This window comes from Paroedura picta, chromosome 4, assembly GCF_049243985.1.
Source record: "Paroedura picta isolate Pp20150507F chromosome 4, Ppicta_v3.0, whole genome shotgun sequence".
NCBI classification, from domain to species: domain Eukaryota; kingdom Metazoa; phylum Chordata; class Lepidosauria; order Squamata; family Gekkonidae; genus Paroedura; species Paroedura picta.
The window spans coordinates 25836711-25855362 of record NC_135372.1 but is presented as its reverse complement, the minus strand read 5'-3'; the positions used below and the strand labels follow the sequence as shown (position 1 = coordinate 25855362).

The following is an 18652-nucleotide window of genomic DNA, read 5'->3' as shown; positions in this document are numbered from 1 at the left end:
AACTGTTAAAAAACTTTTATTAAAATGTCCAGCAGTACAGAAACCACCAAGGGTTTTCCCCCCCCCCCACCCTCCCCCTTTTTGTTTTGGAAACACAAGGCTGGGGAGGGGGGGCGACAGGGGACACACAAGGAGGAATTCTGGACACTGCAGTTATGGGGCAGAGGCCTAGCCTGCCACTCTCCACATGCTCTTGTGCACCCAGTTTGTGCGCTCTCCTGTAAACACATTGGAAAACCCCAGGTTTCAAACATGACGTTTTTTCGGCACAGAATTGCATCCCCTGTCACAGGGAGAAGGGACCATGTTGACATTGGACCAGGGGTAGTCAAACTGCGGCCCTCCAGATGTCCATGGACTACAATTCCCATGAGCCCCTGTCAGCATTTGCTTGCAGGGGCTCATGGGAATTGTAGTCCATGGACATCTGGAGGGCCGCAGTTTGACTACCCCTGACGGTCTTGTCCCCCTGCTCAAGAGGGGGGTCTTCAGCACCTCCGGACATGGGAGAATGAGAAGATCCCCATGGGTTGCCAGCTCCAGGTTGGGAAATACCTGGAGACTTTGGGGGTGAAGCCTGAGGAAGGGAGGGCTTGGGGAGGGACTTCAATGGGGTATAATGCCATGGAGTCCATCATCCAAAATGGCCATTTTCTCCAGGGGAACTGATCTCTGCTGCCTGAAGATCAGAGGTCTCCCCAGGAGATTTCTGGACACTACCTGGAGGTTACAACAAACCAAAACTGGGGTACACAGTAAATGGAAAGCATCAGGGGAAAAGGGGAGCAGTGTCAACTGAATCTGCAGTAAATAAGGTTTCCCAAAGTATCATCAAGACTATCATAATAACCGGATCCTTGTTTGGACTTCAGTTGGAACTAACCTGTTGAAATGTTAGAATCATAGAATCATAGAGTTGGAAGGGATCTCCTGGGTCATCTAGTCCAACCCCCTGCACTATGTTGCCTGAATTATTTTTCTGTAGAAGACTTGTTGAATTGTTGCATTCTTGTACCCAAATTTACAGCACTGTTTGGGTATTATGATTGTCTTTATGATACTTTATAAATGACCAATTTGCACTTTTAGAGGCATTATTTACTATAGTTTCAGAGTCATGACTACATGGCTCCTTCCCCCCCCCTCCCAATACCTGGCAACCTTGTGGTGGGTACAGGGAGGGAGCTGGTCAAAGCCCTTCGGTGTGTCTGTGGTAGAGGTGAGATTCGAACAGGAGACTTGCCGGATTGCAGCTGGGGTCCTTGGCTGCCCAGTCATGCCCATGGGCACCTCAGCTAGATCACAATGCCCAAGGCCAGGGGTAGTCAAACGGCGTCCCTCCAGATGTCCATGGACTACAATTCCCATGAGCCCCTGCCAGGGGCTCATGGGAACTGTAGTCCATGGACATCTGGAGGGACGCCGTTTGACTACCCCTGCCCAAGGCCAACTGCAGACCCACCCCAAGAGATGTTGCTTGCGTCTAGGAAACCACAGGAATGTGTTTACAGGAGAAAAGGGGCAAGAGAGGCTGCTTTTCCCAACAGGAAGCAGCTTGCCTAGATGTGGTGAAAGTCGGGTTCTCATGGGTGAGCACCTTGCTTGAGGACTAGCAGCATGGGAACCTTCTTTCCGCCCTGGGGGAGCTTGTGGATTTAAAGGCAGCATCTTCTAATACACAAGATGTGCTGTGGGGAGAGCCAGGATGAGCCCTCCAGATATAGAAGTTCTACAAAGGATGAGCTAGGGATGCCAAGTTTGGGTTAGGAAATACCTGGAGAGGACAGAGCTTGGGGAGGAGAGGGTGTAATGCAGGGATGGCCAAACGGTGGCTCTCCAGATGCCCATGTGCCAGCAGGGGCTCATGGGAACTGTAGTCCCTGGTCATCTGCAGAGCCACCTTCCAAAGAAGCCATTTTCTCCAGGGGAACTGATTTCTGTTGTCTGGAGACCAGTTCCAGGAAATCTCCAGGCATTACCTGGAGGGTTGGCAACCACAGGATGAACGAATGGTGTGATGTAGGCTCTGAAGCCTGCCAGGTTTCTTAAAGAGTCAATTCCGCTTCACATGGCCCGGATGGGGACTGGGTCCAGAAGGGGGAGGGTAGGAGGGTTTCATGAATGGAGGTGGAGGGGTGCAATTATACATGTGTTTGAACAGAATGGCTCAACCCCCCCTTCCCAGGTGCTATCAGGGGCTCATGGGACTTGTAGTCCATGGGGAGCCAGAGCTTGGCCACCCCTGCCTTAGACCACACTGCCTTAGTCCTGTTTCCCCTCTAAAGGATGAGGCCTGGGAACCCTGAAATTCTGCTGCCGCTCCCACGGGGTACCGACTCCTTCCCAAAGTAGCTGCGATTGATCGGCTCCAGTGATCTCCAGCCCGTCTCAGCCTTCCTGTTTTCCCCCTCTGTCCGAACCACTTCCCACCACCCGCATGAATTATTCAAGGCAAGCCCGTTTGCCTCATTTATTCCATGTCGCTCTGTTATTTAAATAACAGCTCCTGGGCTGTTCTGCATGATGAAATTTGGTTTTGCTTGTCACCGGGGAGAGGCCACGGAGATCAGCTCTAGAAAGCTCATTTGGTGACTGGAGGCCCGGGAAACTGACTTCCAGACAAATATTTGCAGGCATAAATGCCAGCGACTTGCTTTTGTCTGCCAGTAAAAGACGAGAGGCGGAGGAAGTGAAGCGAGGGTGGCCAATTCAAGGTTGGAAAAATCCTGGGTGTCTGGGGGCGGAGTATGGGGAGGGGTATGATGCGAACAATGCTTTAGAGCAGGGGTAGTCAACCTGTGGTCCTCCACAAGTTCATGGACTACAATTCCCATGAGCCCCTGCCAGCGTTTGCTGGCAGGGGCTCGTGGGAATTGTAGTCCATGAACATCTGGAGGACTACAGGTTGACTGCCCCTGCTTTAGAGCTCACCCTTCAAAGCTGCCACTTCATCCAGGGGAATTGCTCTTCGTCATCCAGACACCAATTGTAATTCCAGTCCTCCGGGCTCCACCTGGAGGTTGGCAACCCTGACAACTGCATGGCAAATTCCTTTGTGTGTGTGTGTTTTTGTGGTGGAATATACATGTAGCCACGATCCCTTAAGGACTGGTGCTCCTTACGGCAACCCTCCTCCAATGCCCTTCCCCCCCCCTTTGCAAATCTGTATTTGCGCGGAAGAGTGTTGAAGGTCGTCCATGCGTCCCATCCCATCCCTTACAGAGTCCTACGACAGGGGCTAACCAAAAAGAGAAGGGGGTTAGAGGGGGGCAAGGGGAGGGGGCAGGAAAGGCATCAACTATTCCATCCATCGTACACGCAAGCCCGTTCCATCCTAGGGGGCGCAAGGGAGGACGAGGGGGAGTCAGGGAAAGGGGGCAGCAGGGATTTGTGCTTTCGTCTGCGGGGGCTTCTTTAAAAGTAGTTCCCGTCCTCTTCCGTCCAGTCCAACTTCGGGTGCTTCAGGTGTTTTCGCCGGTCCTTGCGGGATTTGTGGCGGTGATGCTGGTGATGCTGGTGGCGGTGGCGGTGGTGTCGCCGGGTTCTGTGTGACCGTCTGGCTGCACAGAGACAAGGGGAGGGAGGGAGCTTTAGGGAACTGAACAGCTGCGATGGAGCCAGCCCCAAGAGAGACGCCACGCAGAAGAAACCTCTGATGGGCAGGAGACTCCGAGTGGACAAACACAAAGGCTTTTTAATGCAGAGGGTTCTCCCATCTCCTGCTACTGCAGTGGTTCTCAACCTGGGGGTCGGGACCCCTTTGGGGATCGAACGACCCTTTCAGAGGGGTGGCGGCAGGGCAAGGAGCTTGGCCGCGGGGAGGGGGTTTGCCATCCACACAACAGCCTTGCAGGGTAGATCGAGAGAGCGTTCGTCTGTCTGGAGCAGCGGAAAAGAGCGAGATCAGCATGGTGGGACAAGAGGCAGAGCTGAACTGAGAAACCCCAGGGAAGAAACCCCAGGGAGCTGCCAGCATTCCGCAGGGCCTGTAAAACGGAGCTCTTCCACCAGGTCTAGGGTTGAGGCTGGGATTGGCCAGGAAGAACATTGCCCCCCTGGGGGGTTTGAAGTAGTCATCATCACCCTCCGTCCCCCAATGCCCTTGTTCGGGTAGGGGAGACTGGTATTTTCCGCCGTATTGGGTATTTTTATAGTCTTTTAACGGGGGGGTTAATGGGGGATTTTAAGACTATTGTTACCCGCCACAAGCCTGTAGGGAGTGGCGGGAAATAAATCGAATAATAATAATAATAATAATAATAATAATAATAATAATAATAATAATAATAATAATAATAATAATAATAATAATAATAATAATACAATCATGAACAATGGATCTTCATGCCATTGGTCAGTTTCGGTTTAATTTCTGTGAGAGAAGACTTGCCTAATTTTATGGTTGGGGGTCACCACAACATGAGGAACTGTATTAAAGGGTCGCGGCATTAGGAAGGTGGAGGACCACTGCACAACTGTTTAACTGCCATTCAGCTGGGCAGTGGGAAGAAGAGAAAGGGTGAAAGGTGGGCATGATCGATGTCCCTGGCTTGATGATGCAACATCTGGAATGATCAAGTGATGCATCTTGGGTGACGCTGCACCATTCACTCAAAACTCTATGGTTAAACCACAGGGTTTGAGGCCAATGCGAGAGCATTGCTCCTGGGGTGATGGCATCACTTCCGGGTCACACCAGAAGCTATGTTATTGCGGCGGGATCTCTGATGGTGCTCATCCCTGCTCCATCTCCTTCAGGTTGGGCAGGTTGTGCCAAGCAGACCTGGAGGACTGTGAGGGAACCTCCGAAGGCACATCCACCAAACTCCCACAGTTCTTTGCATGGGGAAGACCTATTAATTGGTGGTGGGGGACACATGGGGCAATCCTGTAGGATTTTCCTGGCAAGAGATCAGAAGTAGTTCCCACTGCCCATATTTGGGGCAGGGACCCTGGGATTTCCAGGAGGTCTCCCATCCAAACACTGACCAGGGCCAACCCTACTTAGCTTTTGAGATCTGACAATATTGGGCCAGCCTGGACCACTCAGGAAAAGGCAGCCCTGCCAGTTACAATGCAGCAAAAACCCACGTGAGGCTACAGGGCTGGGGAAAATCAGCTTTGAAAGCTGCCTGGTTTGAAGCTCTTCTTGGGGGTCTTTATTTCCGACGACCCCGTTTCTATTCCTTTGTCCCGTTCCCTCCCCATGAAAACAAATACATTTTCAATGCTGGTTTTGCGATGATTTCATGAGAATCGCGTTAAAGAAACCAACAAGCTAGGTCCACAACAGCAGCACAACTGAGGCAAACCGAAACCAAATGCCGCTGGGGCTGCTGAGTGCAGCCCCCGTTAGAGAGATGCCTCGGGGAAGCCTGCAAATGCAGCCCACTGAAGAAGAAGCCCACTCTCCCCAAAGCCCACTCTCCCCGAAGGAGTCTCAAAGTGGCTTCCAATCGCCTTCCCTTCCTCTCTCCACAACAGACACCCTGTGAGGTGGGTGAGGCTGAGAGAGCCCTGATATTCCTGCTCGGTCAGAACAGCTTTATCAGTGCTGTGGCGAGCCCAAGGTCACCCAGCTGGCTGCATGTGGAGGAGCAGGGAATCAAACCCGGCTCTCCAGATTAGAAGTCCGCGTTCCTAACCACTGCACCAAGCTGACTCTTGGTATAGCCCTTATCAGGTGAGCCTTGACCTGAATGCCTTCGAACTCACACAAACCCGCTGAGACAGTCCAGCCTGAATGGGCCTCAGAGGGAGGTGATTTCTCGGGACACTCACGTTTTGTGCAGAGGATTCTGGGCCGGTCCCACGTCCCGTTGATGTGGCACTTCACGGTGGGCAGATGCCTCTGGACGAATCCTTCCTCGCACTGGTAGCGGACCGTAGAATGGACACTGTACTTCCCCTTCTTCTTGCCTATGGGGTAGGCGTTCTCAACCGAGGGGGGAGCCCCACACAGCACTGGAAAGAAGCACCATAGGGGGAAGAAGCAGAAAACACGGGTTATTATTATGTTCATTACTATTACAATTGGTACCCCTGGTGCTGCCCAAATGCAAACCCAGGCTGTTTTTCATGTGTCCTTGGGTCATGGGCAAGTCTTGCAGAGTACAAATCTCTCATAGGTCTGTGCACAAAGCAGGCATATTGCAAAGATTGCAGCTGTGCATGGACACAGTCTGAGATATTGTTGAACCGATGGGGGGGGGGAGCAAAGGGGATCCGAGTGATACTGGCATGGTATGCCTCTCTTGTTGTCCTCTTTAGTTAAAATAGGGTTTCTCTCTGGGAAAAGGACCTCGTAAACATTGGTAAAGTGGTCTTGTAGTTACCCAGCCTCTTGCTAAAATATTGCTAAAATATTGCGAAAATATTTAAATTTCCCATATTCCCTCTTGGGGGATCTAGTTTGGGTTAGCACAAGGAAATCCCAAAGTCAGAGTGTTCTGTTTGGCCTGTGGATGACCTGCAAAGACACCCCCCAACTTCTTTTTTAACGGGTGATGAGCCTCCATTTGGCTTTGTCGGTTTTGTACATCTGAGTGCACTTGATTATATGGGATTTAGACGGTATCCGCAGAACAATGCATGCTATTTATGCCTAATTTATGTGCAGCCCCCGTTAGCGAGATGCCTTGGGGAAGCCTGCAAATACAGCCCACTGAAGAAGAAGAGTTGGTTCTTATATGTCGCTTTTCTCTACCCGAAGGAGTCTCAAAGTGGCTTCCAGTCGCCTTCCCTTTCCTCTCCCCACAACAGACACCCTGTGAGGTGGGCGAGGCTGAGAGAGCCCTGATATTGCTAAAGAAGGAGAAGAATTGGTTCTTATATGCTGCTTTTCTCTACCCGAAGGAGTAGAGAAGACTTCCAATAACCTTCCCTTTCCTCTCCCCACAACAGACACCCTGTGTGGTAGGATTCATTTCAGAGGGTAACCATGTTGGTCTGGATTCGGGTTGTAGCACCAGCTACAACTAGCTGGATTCACCAGACCAGACTTTTGGGTTGTGAACTTTTGAGAGTCAGGGCACTCTGACAAAGGAAGCTTTGACTCCCAAAATATCTGTAGCGTACCTTGGAACGGACCCTGTGCTTCCCCTTCTTCTTGCCTTTGGGGTAGGCATTTTCGACCAAGGGGAGAGCCCCGCACAGCACTGGAAGGGAGCAACCCTGAATTTCCTCAGAGGTCCCCCATCCAAATAATAACCAGGGCTGACCTCTTTAGCTTCTGAGACCTGAGGAGGCCAGCTGGGCTATACTATGAATCTTTATCGCTGTAGCAACTCCACTGCTCACACTTTGAGTGAGGAAGCAGAAGAATGGCGTGAAAACAGAACCATGGGTTTCACTCTGGATTGAAACAGTAGCTATTCAAGACCCTCTCTAACCGAGACCTTGAGGATGTGGGCAGGAATAGAATCCTAGAATCCTAGAGTCCGAAGGGACCTTCAGGGTCATCTAGGACAACCCGCTGCAAAATGCAGGAAATCCACAACTACCTGCCCACCCACCCACAGTGGCCCCAATTCCATGTCCAGATGATGCTCCCCCCCCTCAAAACCAGAATCCCTGGCCAGTCTGGCCTCCACAGAATCTCCGCACTTAAGGCGGCTTGATCCTCAAATTTATTAATGGAATTCTTCTCCATTAGCTGAAGCAATGCCCCATTTGTAGCGTATAATGTTATGGAGAGTTATGGCTTTAGAAATCTAATCTGTTTGGAGTGGCCGGTTCTGGGCTACAGCATTTTGGGAGGGTGGTGGGAAGAGGAGAGATTTACATATTTAATTAACGGCTGTTATCAGGACCGATACATCATTAGGACTCTGCCAGCAGGGAATTGGAAGGCGTATATCTTTCCGTTTGTCGCGAACAGCTGGAGGTTAATGTAACTTTCCAGATAAAGAAAGGAGACTTAATAGTTTTTAATGGCCGCTTTCCCAAGCAAATTAAAGTGAAGGAATTGGAGCAGGGAGGAGGGGTCCTGGAGTACGAGGTGGATATTTAGCCACTTACAGTGCCGGCAGACCCCAAGGCTGTGAAATTAAGATCCCAGAGTGGGTACAGACGGGACTGGCAAATGCTTGATTATGCAAAATTGCTGCCTTAATTCAGTATTTTCTCTCCCCCTTCCACCAGCTACTGGCTGCTGGAGTTACAGCAGAGAATCTCCAACAGGCGAACAAGATTTTTACCCTAACAAGAAATGTACTATAAAATCAGAGTCCAGTAGCACCTTTAAGACCAACAAAGATTTATTCAAGGCATCCTCTACAGCTTTGATGCTTGCACTCGAAAGCTCACGCCCTGAATAAATCTTTGTTGGTCTTAAAGGTACTACTGGACTCTGATTTTATCGTGCTACTTCAGACCAACACGGCTAGCCATTTGAAGAAAAGTACTATCTGTTTCATGTACCCCTTCTTTGCCTCGGGCACTGAAAATGATCCGGAGACCAGCTGCAGGAGGAAAGGAAAGGACACTTGCAAGGTCTGGGGCCCACCAGTATTACTTTAAAACCAAATGTCCTACAAGTGCAGAAGCAAGCTCAGCAAAAGTCTAGAACAGCAGGGGAATTGGCTGCCCAAGGAGGTGGGGAGCTCCCCCTCACTGGCAGTCTGCTGGACAGGATGCTGGAGGCTGATCCTGCACTGAACAGGGGATGGGACTAGATGGCCTGCATGGCCCCTTCCCTCTCTAGGATTCTATGAGTCTAGTTCAGCAGTGGAATGGGCTGCCTCAGGAGGTGGGGAGCTCCCCCTCACTAGCGGTTTTCAAGCAGCAGCTGGACAGATCCTTATTCCGGATGCTTGAGGCTGATCCTGCACTGAGCAGGGGGTTGGACTAGATGGCCTGCATGGTCCCTTCCCACTCTCGGATTCTATGAGTCTAGTTCAGCAGTGGAATGGGCTGCTCGAGGAGGTGGGGAGCTCCCCCTTGCTGGCAGTCCTTAAGCAGCAGCTGGACAGCTCCTTATCCTGGGTGCTTTAGGCTGATACTGCATGGAGCAGGAGGTGGGACTAGATGGCCTGTGTGGCCCCTTCCCACTCTAGGATTCTGTGAGTCTAGTTCAGCAGGGGAATGGGCTGCTCAAGGAGGTGGGGAGTTCCCCAACATTGGCAATCTTCAAGCAGCGGCTGGGCAGATCCTTATCCTGGATGTTTTGAGGCTGCTCCTGCAGTGAGCAGGGGATTGGTCGAGATGGTTCCATGGTTCTATGTTCAAGACTTCTGTGGCATTACACTGGACCTACTTCCCTGGGCTTCTCCCCTCAATTCTGCTCAGAGCTTGATAGCTTGGTTTACCTGTGTCCTTCTTGCAGACATACGGGAGATTGTAGTTACACGGGACATCATTCCACTTGCCCGTTTCGTGCGACACCAGCACCACGCAGTCTTCACCGCCTGCAAAGAAGTTGTCTGGCTGGTTTTCTCGCCAGTTCTCATATTGCTGGAAGGAACAGCAGAACACGTCAGTGGGGTTAAAGCACGGCCCTCAACGCTGGACGTCTGAACTGCCACCTCTGCTTGGCTAGCCACTTGCTCGCCACAAGACCAGTTCTCCCCATGCTGATTGTAACTAGGTTAGATTACTACTGTGAGTTACTTGTGGGGCTGCCTTTGAAGACTGTTTGGAAGAAACTTCTGCTGGTTCAAACGCAGCTGTCCAGCAAAAATAAATGGGAATGGATCTTTAAGGTCCTGGATGATATGTCTACTCCTGTATGAACCCTGCTGGGCAATCTACAGAGGCTCACCTCTGTCTGCTGCATCCGTCCTCTGAGTTGTGGTGGGTAGATACCTGAGGAGCCAGACTTTTTGGATGCAGCTCCCTGACTGTGGAGCTCCCTCCTTGCACCTGCACACTTCTTGTCTCCCCTCTGGTGTCTGGTGAAGTCATTTTTGCTTTCTTAGTTCCATCATCTGGGTGTCTTTGTTCCCTGACTGGTAAGTATCTAATTCTAATTCCTGGTTTGGGAAACAGGCGGGGGCAAGGGACCATTTGCCAGGGAGAACCAGTGGACTGGAGGGAGGAGTGTGTCAAACCTTGCCAATCATCCCCTCCCCCTAACCTTCCGGCAACTGTAAGCCCTAGATCAGGGATAGTCACTGCGGCCCTCCAGATGTCCATGGACTACAATTCCCATGAGCCCCTGCCAGCGAATTCTGGCAGGGGCTCATGGAAATTGTGGTCCATGGACATCTGGAGGGCCGCAGTTTGACTACCCCTGCCCTAGATTGTCTGTTTGACCCTAGGGTGGTGATTACTCTTTTACTTATGTTTTCTAAGTGGTTCACTTAGAATGGGAAGTCATTTAATGATGCTATTAGCAACAGATTTAATCTGTCTATATATGCTTTGTATGGTCTTCCATAAGATACCCCGAGAAGTAAGGGGATAGAGTTAATCACTTCAGAGAGCTGTCGTCTATGTCGTTCCTGAAAGGGTAATCAGAACAACAGTCAAGACGCACAGTAATGGGAATGGGCACTCCAGAAGTGTACAAAATACTGTGCAAAAAGTGGAGAGCCTCATACAAAACACAGAGCAAGTTTTAATGAATTACATTAATTTACATTAAAAGTAATCAATAATAATCCCAAAATCCTTAGTCTATCGGCTGCACAAAAAGACTAGACAGCATGCTTCAAGACATTCTTATGCAAAGCTGTGAATCGTTATGAAAACAAAAAGATGTATTTGTGCGTCTTAATTGGCTCTGGAAGAAGACTCTTGAAGCAGGAAAAGATACCCAGGAGTTTTGTTGGTCTTAATCGGTTTATAAGAAGACCTTTAACTGATGGAGCATTTATTTCAGCAGCCAGTGATGTTGTGACTCCATGGAAAATCTCTACCAGGCAATGAAATAATCTTTTGTGCAGTGGGCGGATTAAAGATTCTGGGGGTTATGATTGATGGCCGTCAATGTCATACAGTGTAATTCATGAATACATGCGGTGCATTTTTGAATGAGAGTTGCCACTTTTTGTACACAGTATTTTGTATACTTCTGGAGTGCATGCTCCTGAAAGGGGAGCAGCTGGGAGAAAGCATCCCTTAGAGGTAGTCCGATGCTACAGCACAAGACTTGCTTGGAGGCAGAAGAACCTCTGTTCATGTTTTATGTAAACCATCCTGAGCCTCATGGGAGGGCAGTATAGAAATATAAGGATGGATGGATGGATGGATGGATGGATGGATGGATAGATGGATAGATTGATGGATGGATGGATGGGTGGGTGGGTGGGTGGGTGGATGGATGGATGGATGGGTGGGTGGATGGGTGGGTGGATGGGTGGATAGGTGGGTGGATGGATCGATAGGTAGGTAGGTAGGTAGGTAGATAGATAGATAGATAGATAAAGGTGGGTGGATGGATGGATGGATAGATGATAGATGATAGAAGATAGACAGACAGACAGACAGACAGATCTCGATCACATGGTCTGTAGGCACAAGCTGATATCTTCCGTCCAGATGCTTACCAGTCCTGTGTTATCTGTCCACTGGAAATCTTGCTCCACGATGCGGTCATTGAGTCCAATCCATGTGTTCTCATGTCCGAAACCTGAATAGGAGGGAGGTTAACACATCATTACTTCCCATCTTGTGGACAGTAAGAGCTTCTCCCTGCCCCACCCTACCCTGCCCGGCAGCAGTCATTTTAATACTTCTTGATTGCCTGGTCACAAGACCTGGATGGTCGCGATCTCCTAACAATCTGAATTCTTGGATGCATGTCCATTGGTTAATCTGGCCCATGCAAAAATAGCTCTCTGCTAGAAGGCAGCTACTGAGCACTGTGTTAATATTTTGTCTCAAGCAAGCTTCTAATCCCAGTTTTCTGTACTGTTGTGACTTGAGACTTTATCAAATTTCATGTTTGGATTAGTGAATTCCAGTCTCTGCTATGAACCTTCCCCATCTGGGGAATTGACCAGATGAAAGTAATTTAAGGCACCGTAGGCGTGGGGGCACAAGGAGTATGCCATGTCATGTGAGCTGTGATGTCAGTTCCTAGAAAACCTGGAAGTGATGTCGGGTAGCTCTAGGAATAATTAGAAACCACGCAGTAAAACAACAACAACCAGCGTGTGGAGGGTGGGGTAGGAGGGACTTATGGTCAGGGAAACAGGCCTAAGCCTATATTAACGGCAACATGGTGACATCATTTGCAATGTGCAGCAGAAATAGAATCGTAGAATATTGTTGGAAGGGGCCATAAAGCTCATCTAGTCAGACCCCCTGCTCAGTGCAGGTTCAACGTAAATAATGGTGTCGTGTCACTGGCGATGCAGAGACGCTGTGGTACCTGGGCAAAAACTTTATGGTAGAAGTCATTTTTATCATTGAGGTTTTGCCCAAATACCAGAGTGTCCTCCACTGCCAGCAAAACGAATATGCCACTTATAGTGTGTGCCAGAAATGACATTGCTGGGAACACTGGCCTAGGCTTTGTTTTCCTGGTTGAAAATCCCAAACTGGCCAGATGATCAAGGCTGGGGAAGGGCCTGGTGGGAGCCTGGAAAGCCGAAGTTGTTGTTATTCTTGTTTATTTCACTTCTATTCTACCTTGTCTTGACTGACTCAAGGCGGATTACAATATTATTATTCGGCAACATAAAAACCTTAAAATATAATCTAACCCCCTGGTATGGTCAGAATTCAGAGAATGTTTCTAATATTGCCCATAAATCCTGTCCTATAGTTGGCGAGGGCATGATGTCATTTCCTTGAGAGATCCAATTGGTGGGTGCCAGTGTATGCGGGAAGGTCTCAAGGTCAGATCGTAGCTCTTACTGGCCACAACCAAAGGCCCAGCGGAACAACTCCACCTTGCAAGCCCGCAGAACTGCCGTAAATCCAAAGTCACTTCTGGGCTTTCCCTGGGAATGACATCACGGCACATTCAACGTCACTGTTTTTTTTGTTTGTTTGTTTTAATTCCCCTCCTGCTGCTTCTTGCAGCCTGGGGTGCCATTGGGGAGCACCCTAGTCCAATTGGGTAGGGCTGTCCCTGTGCATGTGATCATCAGGCTTGGAGTGGTGTGAAGAAACCCACAACAGGTCCCCCTCTTCCTTAGGCAGCCCATTCCAAATCCTCACAAGGGGTACCAAGGCCATTCGCCTGTGCCTCCTGGTTCCGATATTTGGAATCGTGACCCTCCCCGCCTCCCGCCTCCGGACCGCCAGCCTACTGTTAATGAAACTATGCTCCTCCCACGAGTGGATGCTGGTCAGGTGACCGGACCGCCGACGGCAGTCCCTTTCCGCATCTTCCCAGGAGCGCCGGTGAGCGAAGTAGCGGTAGCAGTGGCCCTGGAACTTGTGCCAGCTGTGGTCGCAGCCCTCCGTGTCTGCGGGATGGGGAGAGAAGGGAAAGAAATGGAAGAAACGGGTCTGTGGCCTGTGCAAGTCATGGCGAACCAAGCTGACATCTGTTGGGAGATGTATGCCAGCACAGGTGAAGGGAATCTATGCAGCTTATCCCTCCCATGGATGGACCCAAACCACTCCATCAGCACCCTCCCTCCCCAGTTCCTCTCAAGCTTAATATGCCAGTGATGAGTGTGTAGAATTAATAAAAGATAACTGGACTTTTCTTTGAAGCCCGGCAGGGAGGCTCAGCTCGCTTTGATCTCTGAGGAAGGCGGATGCAGTGGGAGATTAAAATTGGTGCCTTGGAAGGATAATTTTCCCCCATAGAGCCCCTTCCCCCCTAGTGATATATTCCAGAGTGGGTGGAACACGAGCTAGAATCCTGTTTTGAGCTGCTTTGTTCTGCGTAAAGGGATCTTGGTGGAAAGAGCTCCTGATCTCCTTGAATCAGGGAGGATTATCCTGCCCCAAAGTGGTGTCGAGTCGCCGGAAGGCCTGTCGAGCTTGCAGGGGCCGGAGCGGATCAATGTGATCCCTTCTGCTTTTCTGCAATTCATGAGATCTCTTGTGCAGGCAGGGAGAGAAGATAGTTGCATGTTGAACCCCACCAGGGCTTGTCGGGAGCGGGTGGACCAGCTCGGAGGGTGAGATACACATCGGTGGAGCGTGGATTGTTAGAGCGGAGGGTGCCGATCAGTGGATGAATCTTATACTTAGCATTTTAAATTTGATGAATGAAAAAAGACATGTGTGAGTAGGACGGGTAAGCAGGGCAGATATGAAAGAATTTCCATGCCAGTTCTTGTTTTCTTCCAGTCCCTCTCCAAGTGCATGTGGGGGCAGGTTCACCCAGAATTACCACAGTGTCGTAAGGGCCAAGTTTATTACTTCAAATAAAATATTATGAAAAGATATTTATTATACAATGTACACCAGTCTTTCTCAACTTTTTTTTGCCATTGAGAAACCCCTAAAACCTTCAAGGATTTTTTGCCATTGAGTAACCCCAAGTGGCATGATCATGCGGAATATGGTTGGGAAGCAGAGCTGCGTCCACACCCACCCGGAGACCCTCCACTTCCCACCCCCCTCCAGGCCCATCACTGGCCATTTTGGGAAGGGTCACATTACCATATATCAGGGGTAATCAAACTGTGGTTCCAGTTTGTCCATGGACTACAATTCCCTCCAGATGTCCATGGACTACAATTCCCATGAGCGAAAGCTGGCAGGGGCTCATGGGAATTGTATTCCATGGGAATTGTAGTCCACAGTTTGACTACTCCTGCAATATATGGTCATATCACCCAATAAATGTTTAACAATTTTAAAATATATATATATATAAAGTTAATTAACTCCCACCCATTCAAGGAACCCTTCCACAGCAGTCAAGAAACTCCAGGGTTTAACAAAAACCTGGTTGAGAAATCTGGGTGTGTAAAATGGCTAAAATTAAAAACATAAGCTCATAATATCGCAGCATATCAAATTAATATCGCAGAACATCAAACTGAGCTGTATATAAGCTGTAGAGATTTCACACCCAGAACTGATTATATCACACATACAATCGACAAGTAGTTCCGATGACCAACAAGACTATAGGTGTTTTGGCCATAAGGCCATCCTCAGTGAGCATTACTATAGAACAGGGTTTTATTTAAACCCCACACATCCAGGAGTTCATGTATAAATCCCAACTAGGAGTTGCTTTCTAAAAATTCAACAAAAGCCAAATGGTTCTAATGAAAACAAATTTCTACTAGCAATAAAATCCAATTGAGGGGGCAATTCAGGACTGTGCCTGAAGACACAAATGTTAGTGTGGAAACAGACGAAAAAGTCGATCCCTTTAAAAGGCAAGTCCAAACGATATCCCTGTTGTGGAAATAGTCTCAGTGTGGCTAAAGGTGAAGGTAAAGGTATCCCCTGTGCAAGCACCGGGTCATGTCTGACCCTTGGGGTGACGCCCTCTAGCGTATTCATGGCAGACTCAATAAGGGGTGGTTTGCCAGTGCCTTCCCCAGTCATTACCGTTTACCCCCCAGCAAGCTGGGGACTCATTTTACCGACCTCGGAAGGCTGGAAGGCTGAGTCAACCTTGAGCCGGCTGCTGGGATCGAACTCCCAACCTCATGGGCAGACAGCTTCAGACAGCATTTCTGCTGCTTACCAGTCAGACCAAACTACAGGAAAAAAGGTCTGAAAACTCACAGATGATTAACCTTCCAAAGTACAGATAACAGAGATGGTGTTTTTAGTACTAAGCAAGAGCCTACCTTTTATCGCTACACTTCCTCTTAACTCTTCCCAATTAATGGTAGAAATCCATAATGTATTCATAAGAATTAGGCTGGCTGATTATTTTAAGGACAGCACAGAGACTAGTAGTGTAGCTCTTAAAAATTTATGTCTAAAATCTGCATTTTATCCATCTCCTAAGACCCTGAGGGTACTAATTTTCCAAGAATTGGTGCAAGAAGAATTTAAACAATTAGAACAAGAAATTCCGGCATGGCATAATTTAAACAAACGAGAGAACCAGACACTAAAACAGCTTGTCCAGGGGAGAGATATTATTATCAAACCAGATGACATGGGAAGGGCACTGGTAATTTGGGGCTGAGAGGATTACATCACAGAGGTGTACAGACAAGTGAACAACAGGGTGCGCTACATGAGGAGTAAAGAAAATCCATAAGTTAATTAAGAAAGAAATAAGGTATTATAGAAGATTATAGAGACAAACCTACAGTCAATGCCCAGCTGACTTCCCCAATAAGCGGACTCTTGGGCCTATTCTGCACACAATAGATAATGCACTTTCAATGCACTTTAGAAGCAGATTTTCCAGTTTCACATAGGAAAATCCAGCTGCCAAAGCACACTGGAAGACCTGTTGTTGGAAGACAACAGCCTACAGCAGGAGGATAGCACCTGATGGGGTCTCCACCCCCATGGCCCTTGCATAGCACAGCCTTTTCCAACCTTTTGACCATGGAGGAACCCCTGAAAAAGGCTTTGAGGAAGTAGTGGCATGCCCCTTCAATAAGCATGGAAGTAAGATATGGGTGCCAGCTAATCAGTCGATCAATCATTGACCATTTCCATGGTGAAGAAAGAGGCTAGGCCCATAGAGCAACAGGAGAAGGGGTCTCCAGCAATGCCTAGTGATGTTGGCGGCCATCTGAACTTTTGGGAAAGGATGCTTAACCCCTAGGAGCTCTTGCTTAATCCCAGTGGTCCCTCGAACCTTGATTGGGAATCCCCGGTGCAGCATGTACTTGTGCAGAGATCAGGAAAAAAACATCTTAATATTCATCCTGCACTAGAACTTTCTCCAAGAGTTCATTATGGACTTGTAACTCTAAGGAGGTAATTTATATTATTCAGCACCCTTGTAGCCATGTATGTGGGAATGACTAACAGACCTGTCAAGGTGAGAATTTGTGAGCACATGAGCTGTATTAATAAATCTGTAACTGCTCCGCAGAGCGGTATAAATAAAACAGTACGGGATGGGGGTGGGGTGGGGTGGGAGCTGTCCGGAATGGGGGGAGCAACGATTGGCCATGGGAGCGGCTGTAGAAAAATGCAATAATAAATAAATAAAATAAATGGTAGAAGTGAGGTTTCGAACCAAGGTTTCCCAGCATCCTAGTCTGACACTCTGTCTTCTGTACCATGCTGGCTCTTGTGGTGGAGACAGATGGCCCTGCGGTCAGGTGGGAGATCTGCCTACCTAGTTAGCTTTCCAGGGGAGGGTTTGTCTAAGGTTTCCCTCACCTCTGTCACACAAGTTCCCCCCATAGCTAGGCAAGCAAAGGCAGACGAAGGAGTTGGTTTCATCGATGCAGGTGCCACCGTTCTGGCAGGGGCTGGAGAGGCAGTCATCAATATCTGTCGTGGAAAGAGACACAAAAGGAAGATTTCAGGAGAGAGTCAGGAGGCAGGATGTTGCGAGGAGAGTCGACCTATCGGGAATTGTCCGAGAATCGGGACCAAAACGGTCAAGTGTTATTCAGAGGACTGTCTTGTCAACCTCGCTGATCTCAAAGGTCTTTCCCAACTAGGCTTGCCAACCTCCAGGTGGAGAAAAAAAAGGTGACCCATCAGCCAGAGAGATTAACAGGCGAAAAGAAAGCTGATGAGCCGGTTATGTGGAAACCAAGAATCTTCTTTATTCTTAAACAGAAGCAGCAATGCCAAAACGAGATCCGGTAATAATCTCATTTTCAAGGAGAAAGTCCTTCATCAGTGACTAGGTTTGTCAAACCCCACGGTGTTTACAGCATATTCTAGATCAGGGTAGTCAACCTGTGGTCCTCCAGATGTCCGTGGACTACAATTCCCATGAGCCCCTGCCAGCGTTTGCTGGCAGGAGCTCATGGGAATTGTAGTCCATGGACATCTGGAGGACCACAGGTTGACTACCCCTGTTCTAGATCACTCTTGGGATGCTCTTCTGTGGCTACCTTGATTCCCCACCAAAAATACCTGAACCTTTGGTCTACTGGCTATTTTGTAGCTATAGAACTGAACACTTACTGAGAGTGTTCTAGAACAGTGTTTGCTGGCAGGAGCTCAAGGGAATTGTAGTCCATGGACATCTGGAGGACCACAGGTTGACTACCCCTGATCTAGATCACTCTTGGGATGCTCTTCTGTGGCTACCTTGATTCCCCACCAAAAAATACCTGAACCTTTGGTATACTAGCTATTTTGTAGCTATAGAACTGAACACTTACTGAGAGTGATCTAGAACAGTGTTTGCTGGCAGGAGCTCATGGGAATTGTAGTCCATGGACATCTGGAGGACCACAGGTTGACTACCCCTGATCTAGATCACTCTTGGGATGCTCTTCTGTGGCTACCTTGATTCCCCACCAAAAATACCTGAACCTTTGGTCTACTGGCTATTTTGTAGCTATAGAACTGAACACTTACTGAGAGTGATCTAGAACAGTTTTTGCTGGCAGGAGCTCATGGGAATTATAGTCCATGGACATCTGGAGGACCACAGGTTGACTATCCCTGATCTAGAATACGCAGTTAATGCAGCAGAATTTGAGAAACATTGCCACTGATGAAGGCCTTTCTCCTTAAAAACAACAAAATTTGAGTCCAATAACACCTTTAATACCCAAGAAAGTGTTCCATTGTCTGAGAAAGCGTGCCTGCACCCTTGACTAAATTTTAAGTTTTAAGTACTAAATTTTAAGTACAGTGGGGTTTTAAGACACTGTAACTCAAAATAACAATAAAT

At 48.6% G+C, this 18652-nt stretch overlaps 1 protein-coding gene across 3 annotated transcripts in view; it reads right to left on the bottom strand.

Annotated features, from left to right (window-relative positions):
* Positions 1–18652, bottom strand: part of NCAN (neurocan) — a 93631-nt gene continuing 74979 nt past the window's right edge. For all 3 annotated transcript variants that reach the window (XM_077332006.1, XM_077332007.1, XM_077332008.1), the window contains exons 10-15: positions 17173–17286; positions 13203–13361; positions 11490–11572; positions 9309–9453; positions 5782–5964; positions 1–3560 (exon numbers count right to left, since the gene is read on the bottom strand). In XM_077332006.1, coding sequence (XP_077188121.1) covers positions 3415–3560; positions 5782–5964; positions 9309–9453; positions 11490–11572; positions 13203–13361; positions 17173–17286 — 830 coding nt within the window. In that variant the 3' untranslated portion in view covers positions 1–3414. The remainder of the gene's footprint in view (positions 3561–5781; positions 5965–9308; positions 9454–11489; positions 11573–13202; positions 13362–17172; positions 17287–18652) is intronic.